The sequence below is a fragment of the Mobula hypostoma genome, chromosome 4 (genome assembly GCF_963921235.1).
Source record: "Mobula hypostoma chromosome 4, sMobHyp1.1, whole genome shotgun sequence".
NCBI classification, from domain to species: Eukaryota; Metazoa; Chordata; class Chondrichthyes; order Myliobatiformes; family Myliobatidae; genus Mobula; species Mobula hypostoma.
The window spans coordinates 95,785,943-95,808,479 of record NC_086100.1 but is presented as its reverse complement, the minus strand read 5'-3'; the positions used below and the strand labels follow the sequence as shown (position 1 = coordinate 95,808,479).

The 22,537-nt window shown below is 44.9% G+C and overlaps 1 protein-coding gene across 3 annotated transcripts in view; it reads left to right on the top strand.

Moving 5' to 3' along the window:
- The window catches only part of LOC134345477 (unconventional myosin-VIIa-like), a 218,210-nt gene that overhangs the window by 168,695 nt on the left and 26,978 nt on the right, over positions 1-22,537 (top strand). For all 3 annotated transcript variants that reach the window (XM_063046193.1, XM_063046192.1, XM_063046195.1), the window contains exons 42-44: positions 12,390-12,477; positions 12,564-12,670; positions 13,778-13,963. In XM_063046193.1, the coding sequence (XP_062902263.1) occupies positions 12,390-12,477; positions 12,564-12,670; positions 13,778-13,963 (381 nt within the window). The remainder of the gene's footprint in view (positions 1-12,389; positions 12,478-12,563; positions 12,671-13,777; positions 13,964-22,537) is intronic.

Genomic DNA, 22,537 nt, shown 5'->3' with positions numbered 1-22,537 from the left:
TTACCCATGGGGAGTCTAATTGTCCACACTCTAACTGTTACCCATGGGGACTCTAATTGTCCACACTCTAACTGTTACCCATGGGGACTTAATTGTTCTCACTCTAACTGTTACCCATGGGGAGACTAATTGTCCACACTCTAACTGTTACCCATGGGGACTCTAATTGTCCACGCTCTAACTGTTACCCATGGGGACTTAATTGTCCACGCTCTAACTGTTACCCATGGGGAGACTAATTGTCCTCACTCAAACTTTTACCCATGGGGACTCTAATTGTCCTCACTTTAACTGTTACCCATGGGGACTCTAATTGTCCTCACTCTAACTGTTACCCATGGGGAGACTAATTGTCCTCACTCTAACTGTTACCCATGGGGACTCTAATTGTCCACACTCTAACTGTTACCCATGTGGACTCTAATTGTCTACACTCTAACTGTTACCCATTGTGAAATTAATTGCCCATATTCTAACCGTTACCCATGGGGACTCTAATTGCCCTCACTCTAACTGTTACCCATGGGGACTCTAATTGTCCTCACTCTAACTGTTACCCATGGGGACTCTAATTGTCCTCACTCTAACTGTTACCCATGGGGACTCTAATTGTCCACACTCTAACTGTTACCCATGGGGACTCTAATTGTCCTCACTCTAACTGTTACCCATGGGGACTCTAATTGTCCACACTCTAACTGTTACCCATGGGGAGACTAATTGTCCTCACTCTAACTGTTACCCATGGGGACTCTAATTGTCCACACTCTAACTGTTACCCATGGGGACTCTAATTGTCCACACTCTAACTGTTACCCATGGGGAGACTAATTGTCCTCACTCTAACTGTTACCCATGGGGACTCTAATTGTCCACACTCTAACTGTTACCCATGGTGAGATTAATTGCCCATATTCTAACTGTTACCCATGGGGACTCTAATTGTCCTCACTCTAACTGTTACCCATGGGGACTCTAATTGTCCTCACTCTAACTGTTACCCATGGGGACACTAATTGTCCACACTCTAACTGTTACCCATGGGGAGACTAATTGTCCACACTCTAACTGTTACCCATGGGGACTCTAATTGTCCACACTCTAACTGTTACCCATGGGGAGACTAATTGTCCACACTCTAACTGTTACCCATGGGGACTCTAATTGTCCTCACTCTAACTGTTACCCATGGGGAGACTAATTGTCCTCACTCTAACTGTTACCCATGGGGACTCTAATTGTCCACACTCTAACTGTTACCCATGGGGACACTAATTGTCCACACTCTAACTGTTACCCATGGGGAGACTAATTGTCCAGACTCTGCACTTTTACCCATGGGGACTCTAATTGTCCACACTCTAACTGTTACCCATGGGGAGATTAATTGCCCATATTCTAACTGTTACCCATGGGGACTCTAATTGTCCTCACTCTTACTGTTACCCATGGGGACTTAATTGTCCACGCTCTAACTGTTACCCATGGGGACTCTAATTGTCCTCACTCTAACTGTTACCCATGGGGACTCTAATTGTCCTCACTCTAACTGTTACCCATGGGGAGACTAATTGTCCACACTCTAACTGTTACCCATGGGGACTCTAATTGTCCTCACTCTAACTGTTACCCATGGGGACTCTAATTGTCCTCACTCTAACTGTTACCCATGGGGACTCTAATTGTCCACACTCTAACTGTTACCCATGGGGAGACTAATTGTCCTCACTCAAACTTTTACCCATGGGAACACTAATTGTCCACACTCTAACTGTTACCCATGGGGAGACTAATTGTCCTCACTCTAACTGTTACCCATGGGGACACTAATTGTCCACACTCTAACTGTTACCCATGGGGAGACTAATTGTCCACACTCTAACTGTTACCCATGGGGACTCTAATTGTCCTCACTCTAACCGTTACCCATGGGGAGACTAATTGTCCACACTCTAACTGTTACCCATGGGGAGACTAATTGTCCACACTCTACACCGTTACCCATGGGGAGACTAATTGTCCACACTCTAACTGTTACCCATGGGGAGACTAATTGTCCACACTCTACACTGTTACCCATGGGGACTCTAATTGTCTACACTCTAACTGTTACCCAGGTGAGATTAATTGCCCATATTCTAACCATTACCCATAGGGACTCTAATTGCCCTCACTCTAACTGTTACCCATGGGGACTCTAATTGTCCTCACTCTTACAGTTACCCATGGGGACTTAATTGTCCACGCTCTAACTGTTACCCATGGGGACTCTAATTGTCCTCACTCTAACTGTTACCCATGGGGAGACTAATTGTCCACACTCTAACTGTTACCCATGGGGACTCTAATTGTCCACACTCTAACTGTTACCCATGGACTCTAATTATCCACACTCTAACTCTTACCCATGGGTACTCTAATTGACCACACTCTAACTGTTACCCATGGGGACTTAATTGTTCTCACTCTAACTGTTACCCATGGGGAGACTAATTGTCCACACTCTAACTGTTACCCATGGGGACTCTAATTGTCCACACTCTAACTGTTACCCATCGGGACTCTAATTGTCCTCACTCTAACTGTTACCCATGGGGACTCTAATTGTCCTCACTCTAACCGTTAACCATGGGGAGACTAATTGTCCACACTCTAACTGTTACCCATGGGGACTCTAATTGTCCTCACTTTAACTGTTACCCATGGGGACTCTAATTGTCCACACTCTAACTGTTACCCATGGGGACTCTAATTGTCCACACTCTAACTGTTACCCATGGGGACTCTAATTGTCCACACTCTAACTGTTACCCATGGGGAGACTAATTGTCCACACTCTACACTGTTACCCATGGGGACTCTAATTGTCCACACTCTAACTGTTACCCATGGTGAGATTAATTGCCCATATTCTAACCGTTACCCATGGGGACTCTAATTGCCCTCACTCTAACTGTTACCCATGGGGACTCTAATTGTCCTCACTCTAACTGTTACCCATGGGGAGACTAATTGTCCACACTCTAACCGTTAGCCATGGGGACTCTAATTGTCCTCACTCTAACTGTTACCCATGGGGACTCTAATTGTCCACACTCTAACTGTTACCCATGGGGACTCTAATTGTCCTCACTCTAACTGTTACCCATGGGGACTCTAATTGTCCTCACTCTAACCGTTACCCATGGGGACTCTAATTGTCCTCACTCTAACTGTTACCCATGGGGACTCTAATTGTCCACACTCTAACTGTTACCCATGGGGACTCTAATTGTCCACACTCTAACTGTTACCCATGGGGACTCTAATTGTCCACACTCTAACTGTTACCCATGGTGAGATTAATTGCCCATATTCTAACCGTTACCCATGGGGACTCTAATTGTCCTCACTCTAACTGTTACCCATGGGGACTCTAATTGTCCACACTCTAACTGTTACCCATGGGGAGTCTAATTGTCCACACTCTAACTGTTACCCATGGGGACTCTAATTGTCCTCACTCTAACTGTTACCCATGGGGACTCTAATTGTCCTCACTCTAACTGTTACCCATGGGGAGACTAATTGTCCACACTCTAACTGTTACCCATGGGGACTCTAATTGTCCTCACTCTAACTGTTACCCATGGGGACTCTAATTGTCCACACTCTAACTGTTACCCATGGGGACTCTAATTGTCCTCACTCTAACTGTTACCCATGGGGACTCTAATTGTCCACACTCTAACTGTTACCCATGGGGAGACTAATTGTCCACACTCTAACTGTTACCCATGGGGACTCTAATTGTCCACACTCTAACTGTTACCCATGGGGACTCTAATTGTCCTCACTCTAACTGTTACCCATGGGGACTCTAATTGTCCTCACTCTAACTGTTACCCATGGGGACACTAATTGTCCACACTCTAATTGTTACCCATGGGGAGACTAATTGTCCACACTCTAACTGTTACCCATGGGGACTCTAATTGTCCACACTCTAACTGTTACCCATGGGGACTCTAATTGTCCACACTCTAACTGTTACCCATGGGGAGACTAATTGTCCACACTCTAACTGTTACCCATGGGGACTTAATTGTCCACACTCTAACTGTTACCCATGGGGACTCTAATTGTCCACACTCTAACTGTTACCCATGGGGAGACTAATTGTCCACACTCTAACTGTTACCCATGGGGACTCTAATTGTCCTCACTCTAACTGTTACCCATGGGGACTCTAATTGTCCACACTCTAACTGTTACCCATGGGGACTCTAATTGTCCACACTCTAACTGTTACCCATGGGGACTTAATTGTCCACACTCTAACTGTTACCCATGGGGAGACTAATTGTCCTCACTCAAACTGTTACCCATGGGGACTCTAATTGTCCACACTCTAACTGTTACCCATGGGGAGACTAATTGTCCACACTCTAACTGTTACCCATGGGGACTCTAATTGTCCACACTCTAACTGTTACCCATGGGGAGACTAATTGTCCACACTCTAACTGTTACCCATGGGGAGACTAATTGTCCACACTCTAACTGTTACCCATGGGGACTCTAATTGTCCACACTCTAACTGTTACCCATGGTGAGATTAATTGCCCATATTCTAACCATTACCCATGGGGACTCTAATTGCCCTCACTCTAACTGTTACCCATGGGGACTCTAATTGTCCTCACTCTTACTGTTACCCATGGGGACTTAATTGTCCACGCTCTAACTGTTACCCATGGGGACTCTAATTGTCCTCACTCTAACTGTTACCCATGGGGACTCTAATTGTCCACACTCTAACTGTTACCCATGGGGAGACTAATTGTCCACACTCTAACTGTTACCCATGGGGACTCTAATTGTCCTCACTCTAACTGTTACCCATGGGGACTCTAATTGTCCACACTCTAACTGTTACCCATGGGGACTTAATTGTTCTCACTCTAACTGTTACCCATGGGGAGACTAATTGTCCACACTCTAACTGTTACCCATGGGGACTCTAATTGTCCACACTCTAACTGTTACCCATGGGGACTCTAATTGTCCTCACTCTAACTGTTACCCATGGGGACTCTAATTGTCCTCACTCTAACCGTTAACCATGGGGAGACTAATTGTCCACACTCTAACTGTTACCCATGGGGACTCTAATTGTCCTCACTTTAACGGTTACCCATGGGGACACTCATTGTCCACACTCCAACTGTAACCCATGGGGAGACTAATTGTCCTCACTCGAACTGTTAGCCATGGGGACTCTAATTGTCCTCACTCTAACTGTTACCCATGGGGACTCTAATTGTCCTCACTCTAACCGTTAACCATGGGAAGACTAATTGTCCACACTCTAACTGTTACCCATGGGGACTCTAATTGTCCTCACTTTAACCGTTACCCATGGGGACTCTAATTGTCCTCACTCTAACCGTTACCCATGGGGAGACTAATTGTCCACACTCTAACTGTTACCCATGGGGACTCTAATTGTCCTCACTCTAACTGTTACCCATGGGGACTCTAATTGTCCACACTCTAACTGTTACCCATGGGGAGACTAATTGTCCTCACTCTAACTGTTACCCATGGGGACTCTAATTGTCCACACTCTAACTGTTACCCATGGGGACTCTAATTGTCTACACTCTAACTGTTACCCATGGTGAGATTAATTGCCCATATTCTAACCGTTACCCATGGGGACTCTAATTGCCCTCACTCTAACTGTTACCCATGGGGACTCTAATTGTCCTCACTCTTACTGTTACCCATGGGGACTTAATTGTCCACGCTCTAACTGTTACCCATGGGGACTCTAATTGTCCTCACTCTAACTGTTACCCATGGGGACTCTAATTGTCCTCACTCTAACCGTTAACCATGGGGAGACTAATTGTCCACACTCTAACTGTTACCCATGGGGACTCTAATTGTCCTCACTCTAACTGTTACCCATGGGGACTCTAATTGTCCACACTCTAACTGTTACCCATGGGGACTCTAATTGTCCACACTCTAACTGTTACCCATGGGGACTCTAATTGTCCACACTCTAACTGTTACCCATGGGGAGACTAATTGTCCACACTCTAACTGTTACCCATGGGGACTCTAATTGTCCACACTCTAACTGTTACCCATGGGGACTCTAATTGTCCTCACTCTAACCGTTACCCATGGGGACTCTAATTGTCCTCACTCTAACTGTTACCCATGGGGACACTAATTGTCCACACTCTAACTGTTACCCATGGGGAGACTAATTGTCCACACTCTAACTGTTACCCATGGGGACTCTAATTGTCCACACTCTAACTGTTACCCATGGGGACTTAATTGTCCACACTCTAACTGTTACCCATGGGGAGACTAATTGTCCACACTCTAACTGTTACCCATGGGGACTTAATTGTCCACACTCTAACTGTTACCCATGGGGACTCTAATTGTCCACACTCTAACTGTTACCCATGGGGAGACTAATTGTCCACACTCTAACTGTTACCCATGGGGACTCTAATTGTCCTCACTCTAACTGTTACCCATGGGGACTCTAATTGTCCACACTCTAACTGTTACCCATGGGGACTCTAATTGTCCACACTCTAACTGTTACCCATGGGGACTCTAATTGTCCACACTCTAACTGTTACCCATGGGGAGACTAATTGTCCTCACTCTAACTGTTACCCATGGGGACTCTAATTGTCCACACTCTAACTGTTACCCATGGGGAGACTAATTGTCCACACTCTAACTGTTACCCATGGGGACTCTAATTGTCCTCACTCTAACTGTTACCCATGGGGAGACTAATTGTCCACACTCTAACTGTTACCCATGGGGACACTAATTGTCCACACTCTAACTGTTACCCATGGGGAGACTAATTGTCCACACTCTACACTTTTACCCATGGGGACTCTAATTGTCCACACTCTAACTGTTACCCATGGTGAGATTAATTGCCCATATTCTAACCGTTACCCATGGGGACTCTAATTGCCCTCACTCTAACTGTTACCCATGGGGACTCTAATTGTCCTCACTCTAACTGTTACCCATGGGGACTCTAATTGTCCACACTCTAACTGTTACCCATGGGGACTCTAATTGTCCACACTCTAACTGTTACCCATGGGGACTCTAATTGTCCTCACTCTAACTGTTACCCATGGGGACTCTAATTGTCCACACTCTAACTGTTACCCATGGGGAGACTAATTGTCCACACTCTAACTGTTACCCATGGGGACTCTAATTGTCCTCACTCTAACTGTTACCCATGGGGACTCTAATTGTCCACACTCTAACTGTTACCCATGGGGACTCTAATTGTCCACACTCTAACTGTTACCCATGGGGAGACTAATTGTCCACACTCTAACTGTTACCCATGGGGACTCTAATTGTCCACACTCTAACTGTTACCCATGGGGACTCTAATTGTCCTCACTCTAACTGTTACCCATGGGGACTCTAATTGTCCTCACTCTAACTGTTACCCATGGGGAGACTAATTGTCCACACTCTAACTGTTACCCATGGGGACTCTAATTGTCCTCACTTTAACGGTTACCCATGGGGACACTCATTGTCCACACTCCAACTGTAACCCATGGGGAGACTAATTGTCCTCACTCTAACTGTTACCCATGGGGACTCTAATTGTCCTCACTCTAACTGTTACCCATGGGGACTCTAATTGTCCTCACTCTAACCGTTACCCATGGGGAGACTAATTGTCCACACTCTAACTGTTACCCATGGGGACTCTAATTGTCCTCACTTTAACCGTTACCCATGGGGACTCTAATTGTCCTCACTCTAACCGTTACCCATGGGGAGACGAATTGTCCACACTCTAACTGTTACCCATGGGGACTCTAATTGTCCTCACTCTAACTGTTACCCATGGGGAGACTAATTGTCCACACTCTAACTGTTACCCATGGGGACTCTAATTGTCCACACTCTAACTGTTACCCATGGGGACTCTAATTGTCCTCACTCTAACTGTTACCCATGGGGACTCTAATTGTCCTCACTCTAACTGTTACCCATGGGGACACTAATTGTCCACACTCTAACTGTTACCCATGGGGAGACTAATTGTCCACACTCTAACTGTTACCCATGGGGACTCTAATTGTCCACACTCTAACTGTTACCCATGGGGACTCTAATTGTCCACACTCTAACTGTTACCCATGGGGAGACTAATTGTCCACACTCTAACTGTTACCCATGGGGACTTAATTGTCCACACTCTAACTGTTACCCATGGGGACTCTAATTGTCCACACTCTAACTGTTACCCATGGGGAGACTAATTGTCCACACTCTAACTGTTACCCATGGGGACTCTAATTGTCCTCACTCTAACTGTTACCCATGGGGACTCTAATTGTCCACACTCTAACTGTTACCCATGGGGACTCTAATTGTCCACACTCTAACTGTTACCCATGGGGACTCTAATTGTCCACACTCTAACTGTTACCCATGGGGAGACTAATTGTCCTCACTCAAACTGTTACCCATGGGGACTTAATTGTCCACACTCTAACTGTTACCCATGGGGAGACTAATTGTCCACACTCTAACTGTTACCCATGGGGACTCTAATTGTCCTCACTCTAACTGTTACCCATGGGGAGACTAATTGTCCACACTCTAACTGTTACCCATGGGGAGACTAATTGTCCACACTCTAACTGTTACCCATGGGGACTCTAATTGTCCACACTCTAACTGTTACCCATGGTGAGATTAATTGCCCATATTCTAACTGTTACCCATGGGGACTCTAATTGTCCTCACTCTAACTGTTACCCATGGGGACTCTAATTGTCCTCACTCTAACTGTTACCCATGGGGACTCTAATTGTCCACACTCTAACTGTTACCCATGGGGACTCTAATTGTCCTCACTCTAACTGTTACCCATGGGGACTCTAATTGTCCACACTCTAACTGTTACCCATGGGGAGACTAATTGTCCACACTCTAACTGTTACCCATGGGGACTCTAATTGTCCTCACTCTAACTGTTACCCATGGGGACTCTAATTGTCCACACTCTAACTGTTACCCATGGGGACTTAATTGTCCACACTCTAACTGTTACCCATGGGGAGACTAATTGTCCACACTCTAACTGTTACCCATGGGGACTCTAATTGTCCACACTCTAACTGTTACCCATGGGGACTCTAATTGTCCTCACTCTAACTGTTACCCATGGGGACTCTAATTGTCCTCACTCTAACCGTTACCCATGGGGAGACTAATTGTCCACACTCTAACTGTTACCCATGGGGACTCTAATTGTCCACACTCTAACTGTTACCCATGGGGACACTAATTGTCCACACTCTAACTGTTACCCATGGGGAGACTAATTGTCCTCACTCTAACTGTTACCCATGGGGACTCTAATTGTCCACACTCTAACTGTTACCCATGGGGACTCTAATTGTCCTCACTCTAACTGTTACCCATGGGGAGACTAATTGTCCACACTCTAACTGTTACCCATGGGGACTCTAATTGTCCTCACTCTAACTGTTACCCATGGGGACTCTAATTGTCCTCACTCTAACTGTTACCCATGGGGAGACTAATTGTCCACACTCTAACTGTTACCCATGGGGACTCTAATTGTCCTCACTCTAACTGTTACCCATGGGGACTCTAATTGTCCACACTCTAACTGTTACCCATGGGGAGACTAATTGTCCTCACTCTAACTGTTACCCATGGGGACTCTAATTGTCCACACTCTAACTGTTACCCATGGGGACTCTAATTGTCCACACTCTAACTGTTACCCATGGGGAGATTAATTGCCCATATTCTAACCGTTACCCATGGGGACTCTAATTGCCCTGACTCTAACTGTTACCCATGGGGACTCTAATTGTCCTCACTCTAACTGTTACCCATGGGGACTCTAATTGTCCACACTCTAACTGTTACCCATGGGGACTCTAATTGCCCTCACTCTAACTGTTACCCATGGGGACTCTAATTGTCCTCACTCTAACTGTTACCCATGGGGAGACTAATTGTCCACACTCTAACTGTTACCCATGGGGACTCTAATTGTCCTCACTCTAACTGTTAGCCATGGGGACTCTAATTGTCCACACTCTAACTGTTACCCATGGGGACTCTAATTGTCCACACTCTAACTGTTACCCATGGGGACTCTAATTGTCCACACTCTAACTGTTACCCATGGGGAGACTAATTGTCCACACTCTAACTGTTACCCATGGGGACTTAATTGTCCACACTCTAACTGTTACCCATGGGGACTCTAATTGTCCTCACTCTAACTGTTACCCATGGGGACTCTAATTGTCCTCACTCTAACTGTTACCCATGGGGACACTAATTGTCCACACTCTAACTGTTACCCATGGGGAGACTAATTGTCCACACTCTAACTGTTACCCATGGGGACTCTAATTGTCCACACTCTAACTGTTACCCATGGGGACTCTAATTGTCCTCACTCTAACTGTTACCCATGGGGAGACTAATTGTCCACACTCTAACTGTTACCCATGGGGACTTAATTGTCCACACTCTAACTGTTACCCATGGGGACTCTAATTGTCCACACTCTAACTGTTACCATGGGGAGACTAATTGTCCACACTCTAACTGTTACCCATGGGGACTCTAATTGTCCTCACTCTAACCGTTACCCATGGGGACTCTAATTGTCCACACTCTAACTGTCACCCATGGGGACTCTAATTGTCCACGCTCTAACTGTTACCCATGGGGACTTAATTGTCCACGCTCTAACTGTTACCCATGGGGAGACTAATTGTCCTCACTCAAACTTTTACCCATGGGGACACTAATTGTCCACACTCTAACTGTTACCCATGGGGAGACTAATTGTCCACACTCTAACTGTTACCCATGGGGACTCTAATTGTCCTCACTCTAACCGTTACCCATGGGGAGACTAATTGTCCACACTCTAACTGTTACCCATGGGAACACTAATTGTCCACACTCTAACTGTTACCCATGGGGAGACTAATTGTCCACACTCTACACTGTTACCCATGGGGACTCTAATTGTCCACACTCTAACTGTTACCCATGGTGAGATTAATTGCCCATATTCTAACCGTTACCCATGGGGACTCTAATTGCCCTCACTCTAACTGTTACCCATGGGGACTCTAATTGTCCTCACTCTAACTGTTACCCATGGGGACTCTAATTGTCCACACTCTAACTGTTACCCATGGGGACTCTAATTGTCCACACTCTAACTGTTACCCATGGGGACTCTAATTGTCCTCACTCTAACTGTTACCCATGGGGACTCTAATTGTCCACACTCTAACTGTTACCCATGGGGAGACTAATTGTCCACACTCTAACTGTTACCCATGGGGACTCTAATTGTCCTCACTCTAACTGTTACCCATGGGGACTCTAATTGTCCACACTCTAACTGTTACCCATGGGGACTTAATTGTCCACACTCTAACTGTTACCCATGGGGAGACTAATTGTCCACACTCTAACTGTTACCCATGGGGACTCTAATTGTCCACACTCTAACTGTTACCCATGGGGACTTAATTGTCCACACTCTAACTGTTACCCATGGGGACTCTAATTGTCCTCACTCTAACTGTTACCCATGGGGAGACTAATTGTCCACACTCTAACCGTTACCCATGGGGACTCTAATTGTCCTCACTCTAACTGTTACCCATGGGGACTCTAATTGTCCACACTCTAACTGTTACCCATGGGGAGACTAATTGTCCTCACTCTAACTGTTACCCATGGGGACTCTAATTGTCCACACTCTAACTGTTACCCATGGGGACTCTAATTGTCCTCACTCTAACTGTTACCCATGGGGAGACTAATTGTCCACACTCTAACTGTTACCCATGGGGACTCTAATTGTCCACACTCTAACTGTTACCCATGGGGACTCTAATTGTCCTCACTCTAACTGTTACCCATGGGGACTCTAATTGTCCACACTCTAACTGTTACCCATGGGGACTCTAATTGTCCTCACTCTAACTGTTACCCATGGGGACTCTAATTGTCCACACTCTAACCGTTACCCATGGGGAGACTAATTGTCCTCACTCTATTCGTTACCCATGGGGACTCTAATTGTCCACACCCTAACTGTTACCCATGGGGACTTTAATTGGCTAAAGTTTATAAACTACCCATGTGGGCAAATCCCAACCTCTTACTTGTGGCATTGATCTGCTTCACTCCCTCTCGGTTTCCCTATTCTTTTTCCGCACTCAGATCCATAGTGGGGCTTAATCGCAGTTGATATCACTGGATTCCTCTGAGGTTTCTGTCCCATGTGTGTTTAGGTGATCAGCATCCCAGAAGGAGATTTCTTTTTCGATTATGTGCGGCATGTGTGTGACTGGGTGAGGAAGGAAAGGTGTACTCCGGAAGGTGAGTCTTGTGCCAGGCTTTTGGATGTTTCCAGAGTCCCAACGTCCTTAGCTGGAGTCAGGATGTGCTCTGCTGTTGTGTTCCAGGACTGGCTGCGTCAGTGACATACAAGGTGCTCTTCCTGAGGAAGCTGTGGCTGAATGTGGTCCCTGGGCGGGACCTCAAAGCTGACATCATCCTTCACTTCCCACAGGTGAGCAGGACTTGTGAAAAGCAGCAGTGACCAACATGTCTTCAGACATTTCTCGACAATGCACAAAGGATCCTAGCCTCCCTGTGTGGGCCACAGTGAGCCAGCACTCTGGGAGCACCAGTAAAATTTGCTGAAGGAGAGCTGAGAGTGTGGGCATTTTGGCCTCACCGGTAATTGAGTACTGATGGGTTGTTCTGAAGCCACTAGGCACATTTTGACCCACTCTGCTTCTCTATCATGTTGGCTCCATTTTACTCACCGTACATGAATGTGTAGCTTGTTAGACAATCCAGCAGCTTTACCATTAACACGTCTTTGCCCAAACCAAGAAAGTCTACATAATGTTAACTATCCCCATTTTGACTCATCTTATTACACACATTCCCTTTGCTCCACACATCTCTTCCCATCTTCTCTCCTACTGAAAACTACCTTGTGTTTCTCCTTTCCCAGTTCTTAATGTGCAGTTTTAAGGATCCACTAAGTGAAACTGAAGACACACATTGTGAGTGGACATTTTAACTATCTATTTAAAAATGAACAGTGACTCACTAAACTAGTGTTCATCTAACTACCCTAAACTGCACAAAACCACAGTACTGAACATTCAGTCACCCTTTAACTTAATGGGTACTCCATTAAATCTTCCTAAATTATAAAACTGCAGAACTAAGTATGCTACAAATGAATACTTAACTAAACAAGCAGCAGGGGCGGGGGTTGCATCTATGTCTGCAGTGCTCTTTCCCAATGGTCCTTTAGCGCTGGTTGTGATTTCAGCCTGAAGCTGGCCCTGGAGACAGTGGAAAGAAAGAAAGGAGAGAGAACCTCTCAAAAGTACTTTTCTTATTCCCCAAGGCACCCAGAATTGGAAACCGGTGCTGTGACCCGCAAACCAGCCAATGGGAAAGAACAGCCACATCCTTTCATCAACTGACACAGCAGAAGTGGCTTTCGACTGGCAAATAAGCCAACCCACCCGCAGGACATCAGTTCTGCTGGAGAGCCATAGACTTAAAACATTGTCTGTTTCTCTCTGCATGAGGTTTTTTTTGCATTTTCTGCTTTAATTTGACATTTTGACCCTCTCCTTTTCTCAATCCCTAGGAACTTCCAAAGTACTTGCGGGGTTATCACCAATGCACCAAAGAAGATGCCATCCAGATCGCTGCATTCCTTTACAAAGTGAAGTTCGACATTGACAAATCCCAGTTCCCCAACATTCCCAAACTACTGAAGGAACTGGTTCCTCAGGATATGCTTCGGATAATGTCATCTGAGGAATGGAAAAAGGTATTCCAGGAGCTTATTGAACTTGTTAATGAATCATTAAACCCATTGTGGGACAGATTTTTCTGCTTCAGAGATCATAAGATGGAGGGTAAGAGCTGGAGCCCACTTGTTCCTGCTCTACTGTTGACCTACCTTATTAACATTTTCCTGCACTATCTGCATATCCCTCAATTCCCTTGATCTAGCTGTCTTTGTATTGAATGAGCCCAATCACCAAGTTTCCACAGTCCTCCAGGATAAACAATCTCATGGCTTCACCAATCTCCATGTAAAGAAATTTCTCCCCATCTCCATTCTCCTGAATGGCCAGCCCCTTATTATCAAATCCTGACCCTGGTCATAGACCCTTTAGCCAGGGGAAATGTCTTCTTTGTATCTAGCAAGCCAAGCTCTTTAACAATTCTGTATTTTTGGTCGAGACCTCTTCTCATCCTTCTAAACCCCAGAATATACAGCCCAGTTGATGCAATGTATCCTCCTGTGGCAAACCCACTGCCTCAGGAACCAGGTTTGTGAATGTTCACAGTACAAGTTATAGTCTCATGGAGTCATGAAGTACTACAGCCCATCTAGTGCATGAAATTATTGTTCTACCTGGCCCCATTGACCTGCACGAGGACCATAGCCCTCCATACCTCAGTTCAATTCAACGATTTGGAAATCCCAATATTGTAGTTCATCATCTGACTCACCAGGTGATGTTTGCCACACCCCTTTGAATGATCAGACCCTCACCCTAAACTCATGGGGCGCCTTACTGTTGACTGTGTTCACTGAAATGTGACTGTGTAACATCTTATGAACAAAGTGAATTAAAATATGTTGGAATATTAATAAAGTAAATCTGATGGTGCATAAAATCTGCTAATCAGGCACCATCAAAGGCTTGGGCAGGCTGGATTAGTGAAGATTTACTGTGGTATGCATTTGTATTGGATGTTATTGCTATGGAAACAGTAATCCATATTGCCTTTCCACATGAACCTCCTGGGTGTGGGCTCACTGCCTCCCTGAGTCTCGGTTGTGTTTGACTGAGTCCCTCACCCCTGTTCATGACAGCCTTCAATGATTGTACTTCACAGACTTAACTGCTGTTAATAGTTCAAGTATTCAGTTATTAGACAGTTTGGCTCTTTATCATTTGGAGATAATAAGATGTAGGATGCAACTTTGGCGTTTTGGAATGGGGGCCTGCAGACACCAGGTGGGCGTGGTGGAGGGAGGGCTGGGAAAAGGAACTGGAAAATAAAACTATGGAAAATATGTGTTAGGTTGGGAGAAGAATGGTATTAGGGTGCTGTAGAGATGCATGTATACATTTGTGTGTGCACAAACACTCACAGACACTCTCACACAGACACACTCACAGACACTCTCACGCACACACTCACAGACACTCTCACACAGACACACTCACAGACACACTCACAGACACTCTCTCACAGACACACTCACAGACACTCTCACGCACACACTCTCATATACACATTCTCACAACACACACATGCACACACACTCTCACAATACTCGCGCACTCACTCTCGTGCACTCTCTCTCACACACTCTCTCATGCATGTGTGCGCGTGCGCACATGAACACACACACGCACACGCACACACAGGTGCAAATGCAAGCTCACATATTCTATGCTCAAACTCTCTTCCTCAAACCCCCTTCTACCAACAATCCCCCGCTTTCGCTCTACAATCCTTTTCTGAAATCTGCCTCAATTCCCTTCTCTGACTCCTCACTATTCCTCTCTCCCATCAGTTCCCATCCTCACTCCCCACCTTTCCCTTCTTCCTTTTGCCATTCCATCACCTTTCACTACCCCCCATCTCCTCCGCTACAGTCACTTGCTCTCTGCTGAGGTGACCTGTCTCTCTGATCTCTCCTCACCCTCATAGACCTATCTCCTCCCCCCCACTAGTGACAGAAGGTGAGACACAAATTGCCTGTGGGTTAACACAGACCGACTACACCGTCCCTGTCCTACAGGAGAACCGGACACTCACAGGGACTTGGGATGGTGCATCTTCCAGGAGAGGTGTGACTAGTTTGTGAATACAGAGAGGTCCTGTACCTCAGACCCTAACAGACAGAAGGATATTGAAGCTGTTCATCTGTAGGATGAAGCCCACCCCCAACAAATGAAATGCAGTGGACACTAGAGACTGCAGAAGCTGAAATCTGAAGCAAAACCCCAATTCCTGGTACAATTCAGAGGGTCAGGCAGCATCTGTGGAGGCAGAGGGATGGTCAATATTCAAGTTGAGACCCTGCATCAGGACTGAGAGTGGAGGGGGCTTTGGCCGATATAAAGAGGTGAAATGAAGGGCTGGTAGGTGATGGGTGGATCCGGATGAGAAGGGACGCAATGAGCAGATGGAGCAAATTGGAGAAGGACGAGCTAAGTGGCTGCTGGGTGACAGGAGCAGCATGGAGCTAAGAAACAGAAGATCCTTGTAGCTCACCAGAAATAACACAAACAATGGGAAGATAAACTTTGTGGGTAAATCTCTGCCTCAACTAGTTGATAGCATGGAACCAGGAGAGTGTTGTTATACCATCGGTATTTGTCTGACCATTCAGCTCAACAGAGTCTGAGAGAGGAGCCCTCTCTCCACTGGTAGTAGTTACCATCCCAGTAACTGGACGGTGAAAATAATTCCATTGAAAGCAGAGCTCTGGAACACTTAAGAGCTTTTAAAAACTCAAAGTCTCAAACTCCAGTGTGAGATCAAAAGGTTAGTTGGTGACATGAAACACAAGGAGTGAGTTGCACTATCTCAAACGTGATGCATTTACATGAAAAACAATCCTAAACTTATCTTTTCTCCATCTAACATTGCTGTTCCTCTGGACTGAACCAATGATGAGCTGGTCCAAAACTGATGAGTGCAGTCTTGGGGCCTAGAGGGAACTAATACTGAATCATCCTCAGTCCAAAACTGATGAGTGCAGTTTTGGGACCCAGAGGGAACTAACACTGAATCATCATCTGATCCAGAGAAGATGGAGTGGCCTGCGCAATAAGTTGCATAGTGAGATGGCTTGTAGCAAGATAAAGAGAGCAATTTGGGCTTCTATTCAAAGGATAGGTCTATGGCGAGGAAACCATTATGTTTAGGTGTCACTGAGTGGGAAAATCTTAAAGCCAGCAGCAAAACTTTGTAAACCATAGAAATCAGAAACTAAAATGGAAAATGTTGGAAATACTTAAGAGTTCAGGCTGTGTCTATATAGAGAGAAAAGGAGTCAATGCTGTTGATAGTCTTTCATCAGAATTGGGAAAAGAAGCAAAAGGGAGTGGTGGAGAGTGCGAAGGAGAAGGTGGTGGTAATGGATAATGAATCAGAGAATTTAGAAACACAAAGTAAGAGCATGATTCCACCACTCAGCCTTCAAGTTTATCCTGCCATTCCATATGACCATGGCTGATCTGCTCAGTCCATATCTCCTCTTCCACAATTCACTGGTCTTCTCAGAATCTATGTACTGTGTCCCCACTAATCCAGCTTCCACAACCCTTCGGGGTAGAAAATTCCAGAGACTCACACCCTCTGTAAAAAGAAACTCCTGAATATCAGTATTAAATGATTGCTCCCAATCTTATAACAGTGTCCCTTTGCTTGAGACTCTCCTGCTAGTATAACTATCTTGGCCTCTGCAGAGTAATGTCTCTTCAAGATTTTATCATTTATTTTTATTTTTCAATAAAACCATACCTTGTTTTACTAAGATGGATAAACAATAAATTGAACTTCTTCAGCTGTTGGTAATAGTCCAACCCTTTCATTGTGTCCAACACTTGTGTCCCCAGAAATACGGAATGGAACAAAGTCTGGAATGCTAGGAATGAGAAAGAAAGAGAAATGTGGCTGATGATCTGACATTGTCACTTCTGATGATGAATTCAGTGGGCTGTATATGTAAAAAGTCAGAACATGAGGTGCTGCCCATTGAGATTACGTTGATCTTCATTGAAATAATGTACAGTATGTCAAAGGTGGAGTGGGGGTGAGAAGTAATGTTAACATGTAGATGGGATCCATAGTTCAAATGCAAGGAATCTGAAAGCTCAGGGTCACCCGTGGACTTTTCGGCTTTGCTATCACCCAGTCAGTATTTGGTTTTCTAGTGTAGAGGGATACATCGAGAGCATGAGATGCACTGTATCAAATTGGAACAATTGCAAATTTACCTGCTTTGCCTGGGGAGAGTGTTTGTGTCTCTGAATAGGGGAGGAGATAGTTGTTGCTCTCCTGCCGTTAGAGTCATAGAAATAAGAAACACAGATAGAGGCCCAATTCACCCTTGCCCACCAAGATACCATAAAACCATAAGACATAGGAGCAGAATTATGTCATTTAGCCCATCGAGTCTTCTCTCTCATTCCATCATGGCTGATGTATTGTCCATCTCAACTCCATTCTCTTGCTTTAACCTTCGACACACTTACTAATGAAGAACCCAGCAACATCTGCTATAAATATACCTAATGACTTGGCCCCCACAACTATCTGTGGCAATGAATTCCACCGTTTCAACACCTTCTGGCTGCATTCCTTCTCATCTCTGTTCTAAAGGGATGTCCTTCTCAGGAGTATGCAGCCTCTGGTCCTCGACTCCCCCACATTAGGAAACATTCTCCCCGTATCAAATTTATCTCGCCCTTTCAATATTGGATAGATTTCAATGAACTCTCTCCTCCTTGTTCTTAAATCCAGTGAATACGGGCTCAGAGCCATCAAATGATCCTCTTACATTAACCCTTTCATTCCTGTGATCATATTCATAAACCTCCTCTGGACTTTTTCCAATACCACCGCAGCCTTTCTTAGATAAGGGACACAAAACTGGTCACAACACTCCAAGTGAGGCCTCACCAGTTCCTTATGAACCCTCAGCGTTACATACTTCCTTTTATATGCTAGTTCTCGCGAAATGAGTGCTAACGTTGCTTTTGCCTTCCAACCTGCAAATTAACATTTACGGAATTGTGCACAAGGATTTCCAAGTCCTTTTGCTCTTCGGATTTTTAAATTTTTGTCCTGCTTCGAAAATAGTCTACTCCTTTATTCCTTCTACCAAAGTGCATGATCATAGACTCCCTACACTATATTCCGACTGTCACTTCTTTGCCCATTCTCCCAATCTGTCTAGGTACTTCTGCAGATTCCCTGCTTCCTCAACACTACCTGCCTCACATATTTTCTTTGTATTATCGGCAAATTTGGCCACAAAGCTATCAATTCTGTCATCCAAATCATTGACATATAACATGAAAAGAATCTGTCCCATCACCAACCCCTGTGGAATACCACTAGTCACCGACAGCCAAACAGAAAAGGCTCCCTTTATTTCTAGTATCTTTCCAATAATACCATGGGCTCTCACCTTGTTTAGCACCCTCATGAATGGCTCCTTGTCAAAGGCCTTCTGAAAATCCAAGTAAGCAACATCCATTGACTCTACTTCATCTATCCTGCCTGTTTTTCTCTCAAAGAATTACAACAGATTTGTCAGGCAAGATTTTTCCTTAAGGAAACTATGCTGACTTTGGCCTAATATATTGTGTGCTTTCAGGTACCCTGAAACCTCATCCTTAACAATTGACTCCAACATCTTCCCAACCACTGAGATCAGGTTAACTGGCCTATCCTGTCTTTTGCATTCCTCCCTTCTTAATGATTGGAGTGGCATTTGCAATTTTCTAATCTAGTGATTCTTGAAAGATCACTGCTAATGCCTCCATAATTTCTTCAGCTACCTTTTTCAGAACCCTGGGGTGTAGTCCATCTGGTCCAGGTGACTTAACTACCTCAGACCTTTCAGCTTCCCAAGTGCCTTCTCTCATTCCTTCTCTTGACACTATCAAATTTTGGCACACTGCTTGCATCTTCCACAGTGAAGACTATTGCAAAATACTTATTATGTTTGTCTGTCATTTCTTTGTCCCCATTATTACTTCTCCAGCATCATTTTCCAGCAGTCCAATATCCACTCTTGCCTCTCTTTTACACTTTACGTTTCTGAGGGAAAACATTGATATTGTCTTTTATGTTATTGGCTAGTTTACCCTCATACTTCATCTTTTCTCTCCTTATTGCTTTTTTAGTTGTCTTCTGTTGGTTTTTAAAAAGTTCCTAATCTTCTAGCTTCCCACTGATTTTTGCTATATTATATGCCTTTTCTTTTGCTTTTATGTTGCCTTTAACTTCTCTTGTCAGCCATAGTTGCCTCATCTTCTCTTCAGAATACTACTACTTTGGTATTCTTTTATCTGAATTGCTGAATTGCTCCCAGAAACTCCAGTCAATGCTGTTCTGCCGTTTTCCCTGCTAGTGTCTCCTTCCAATCAACTTCGTCCAGCTCCTCTCTCATGCCTCTGTAGTGCCTTTACTCTACAGTAATACTGATACATATAATCTTAGCTTCTCCCTCTCAAACTAGAGGGTGCAAACTTAGAAACCTACCTAAGCTAGTCCCATTTGGGCATATTCCTCTAAATCTTTCCTGACTGTCTATCTATCCAAATATACATATTTTTAAAAAGTTGTGTGAGAAGGAGTAGTCATCAGTGGAGGTGGAAGATGGGGCCAAGGAGTTGCAGAGTGATGCTTTTGGAATGCTGAAAGGGGCGGAACTAGAGGTAGGTCTGGTGGTGGGATCTTGTTAAAGGTAAAACTAGAGGAGATAATGGTGCGTTGAATGTTGTATCTATTAGAATGGGAGGTGAGGAATTGATGTGGGTCCTGGAACTGGTGAACTGCCACTTATGAAAGAGGTTGTCGTCTTCTGGAGAAGAATCTTAAGATGAAGTTCCATTGAATTTTAATGTTACCCTCTTAGAATTGTGTATAAAGTTTTAAGAGTTTTAAATTTTAAAGGGATAAGTGGCTTAACATACTGACATGGTTTGTAAAGGATTTCAGCATACATGTTGAATTCTGTTCATTAACCTGTTCTGTATTAATTACTGAGCCATTTTCATTCTGATGTGAAATATATTGGAATGTATAGAGTTAGAAAGTTTGCAAGAATGGTCTCAGGAATGATGTATATGGAGCATACCAGGGCATTGGCTGTTGACAGCAGCTTATCAGAGTCCTCAATCCGGGGCCACTCTTTTAAGTTGTCCCAAGGTGCAGCCCATCTTCGCAGATCCTTCCTGTCCCAGGGGTGAGGTCCTTGGAGCTTCTGTTGCTGTTTCTGTCGCTGAGTTTCTATGGGATGGCGATGCTAGCCCCGTGCCCAACCCTCCTCCTTTCGCAGTCGGGCTTGGGAACTTCCCTGCCAGTTTTTTTGAAACCTACTAAATACGGAAAGGCCTAGACAGAGTCAAGGGGATGTTTCCATTAGTGGCAATGTCTAGGGTTGAAGGGTACAGCCTCAGCCTAAAGGGACATCCCTTTGAAACCGATGTGAGGAGGAATTTCTGTGGTGATCTGTCGAATTTGTTGTGTTACGTACCCCGTAACTGGGTTGCCAAACCAGCAGAAATGGATCACTCAGTTGGAGTCTGGATTACTAGAACTAAGAAAGTTTTATTAAAGAAACAAGCAACACAGTAATCGAAAGGATAATAAATGCAACAGTTCAGCAATGATAAACACACATGTGCACAGAATTAAGATAACAGCATCAATCAAGCTCTATCGTTGTCTAGGGGTAATTGACCAAATTTCAAGGAGATTCAAAGTTCAGTTCGCAGTAATCGTTGCCATGGCGATGGACAAGGTGGGGGAAAGAACAGGAACAACTGATCATTCAGAACACTGCTTCACTCACAGACCGGCGGGATGGCTCACAAGCAACTTTTTGGGCGGGTCCTTGGTGATGTCACCTGAGGTCACCGACTGTGACCCCTCCTCCAGATGCGGTCGATCCTCTGCAGTGAACCCGGCACCCAGGCAAGGGCGGACACACACCCGGGTTCCCGCTGATCGTACCTTTCCACCCTGGTCGTTATCTGGTACTTCTCACCCACTCGTGAGAGGCGCACCGCTTCCAGGGTCTCGTTACCTCGGGTGGCGTGTCTCTGCCTTAGCGAACCTGTCCCTTTTTATCCCCCTGCTGGGGTATCGCCTGTCCATCACTTCAAACAGTTCAGGGTTCAAAGGGGGGAGCCGCTCCAGACAGCTCTCCCTCCCACATCCCTTCATTACACATCTCCAGACGCTGCTCCATTGTTCCTTATCTCTCCTTCCCCTGAGGGCAGGTGGCAGACCAACTGCTGATGTCACTGATGCTAACCCAGGCCAGCAAACATCTTAATTTTATGTGTATTCTCGTAACACTTCCCCCCTTTAAGGATTTTTACCGGGAGGTAAAAATTACAAACATGACTACATTATTTGATACATACACAATATACATCTTTATCAGCCATTTGGCTAACACAGCGAGTTTGAAGCTGTCAACACCTTGACAGACAGTCATCACATTTTCTGTTCCTTTTACACGTGTTATTAATAATCCCTTAGACCAGGCTCCAACTCAGCAAACTTCATAGTGGCCAAAAACACTGATGAATTGCGACCAATGTAACCTCTCATTTGGTTTTGTCCC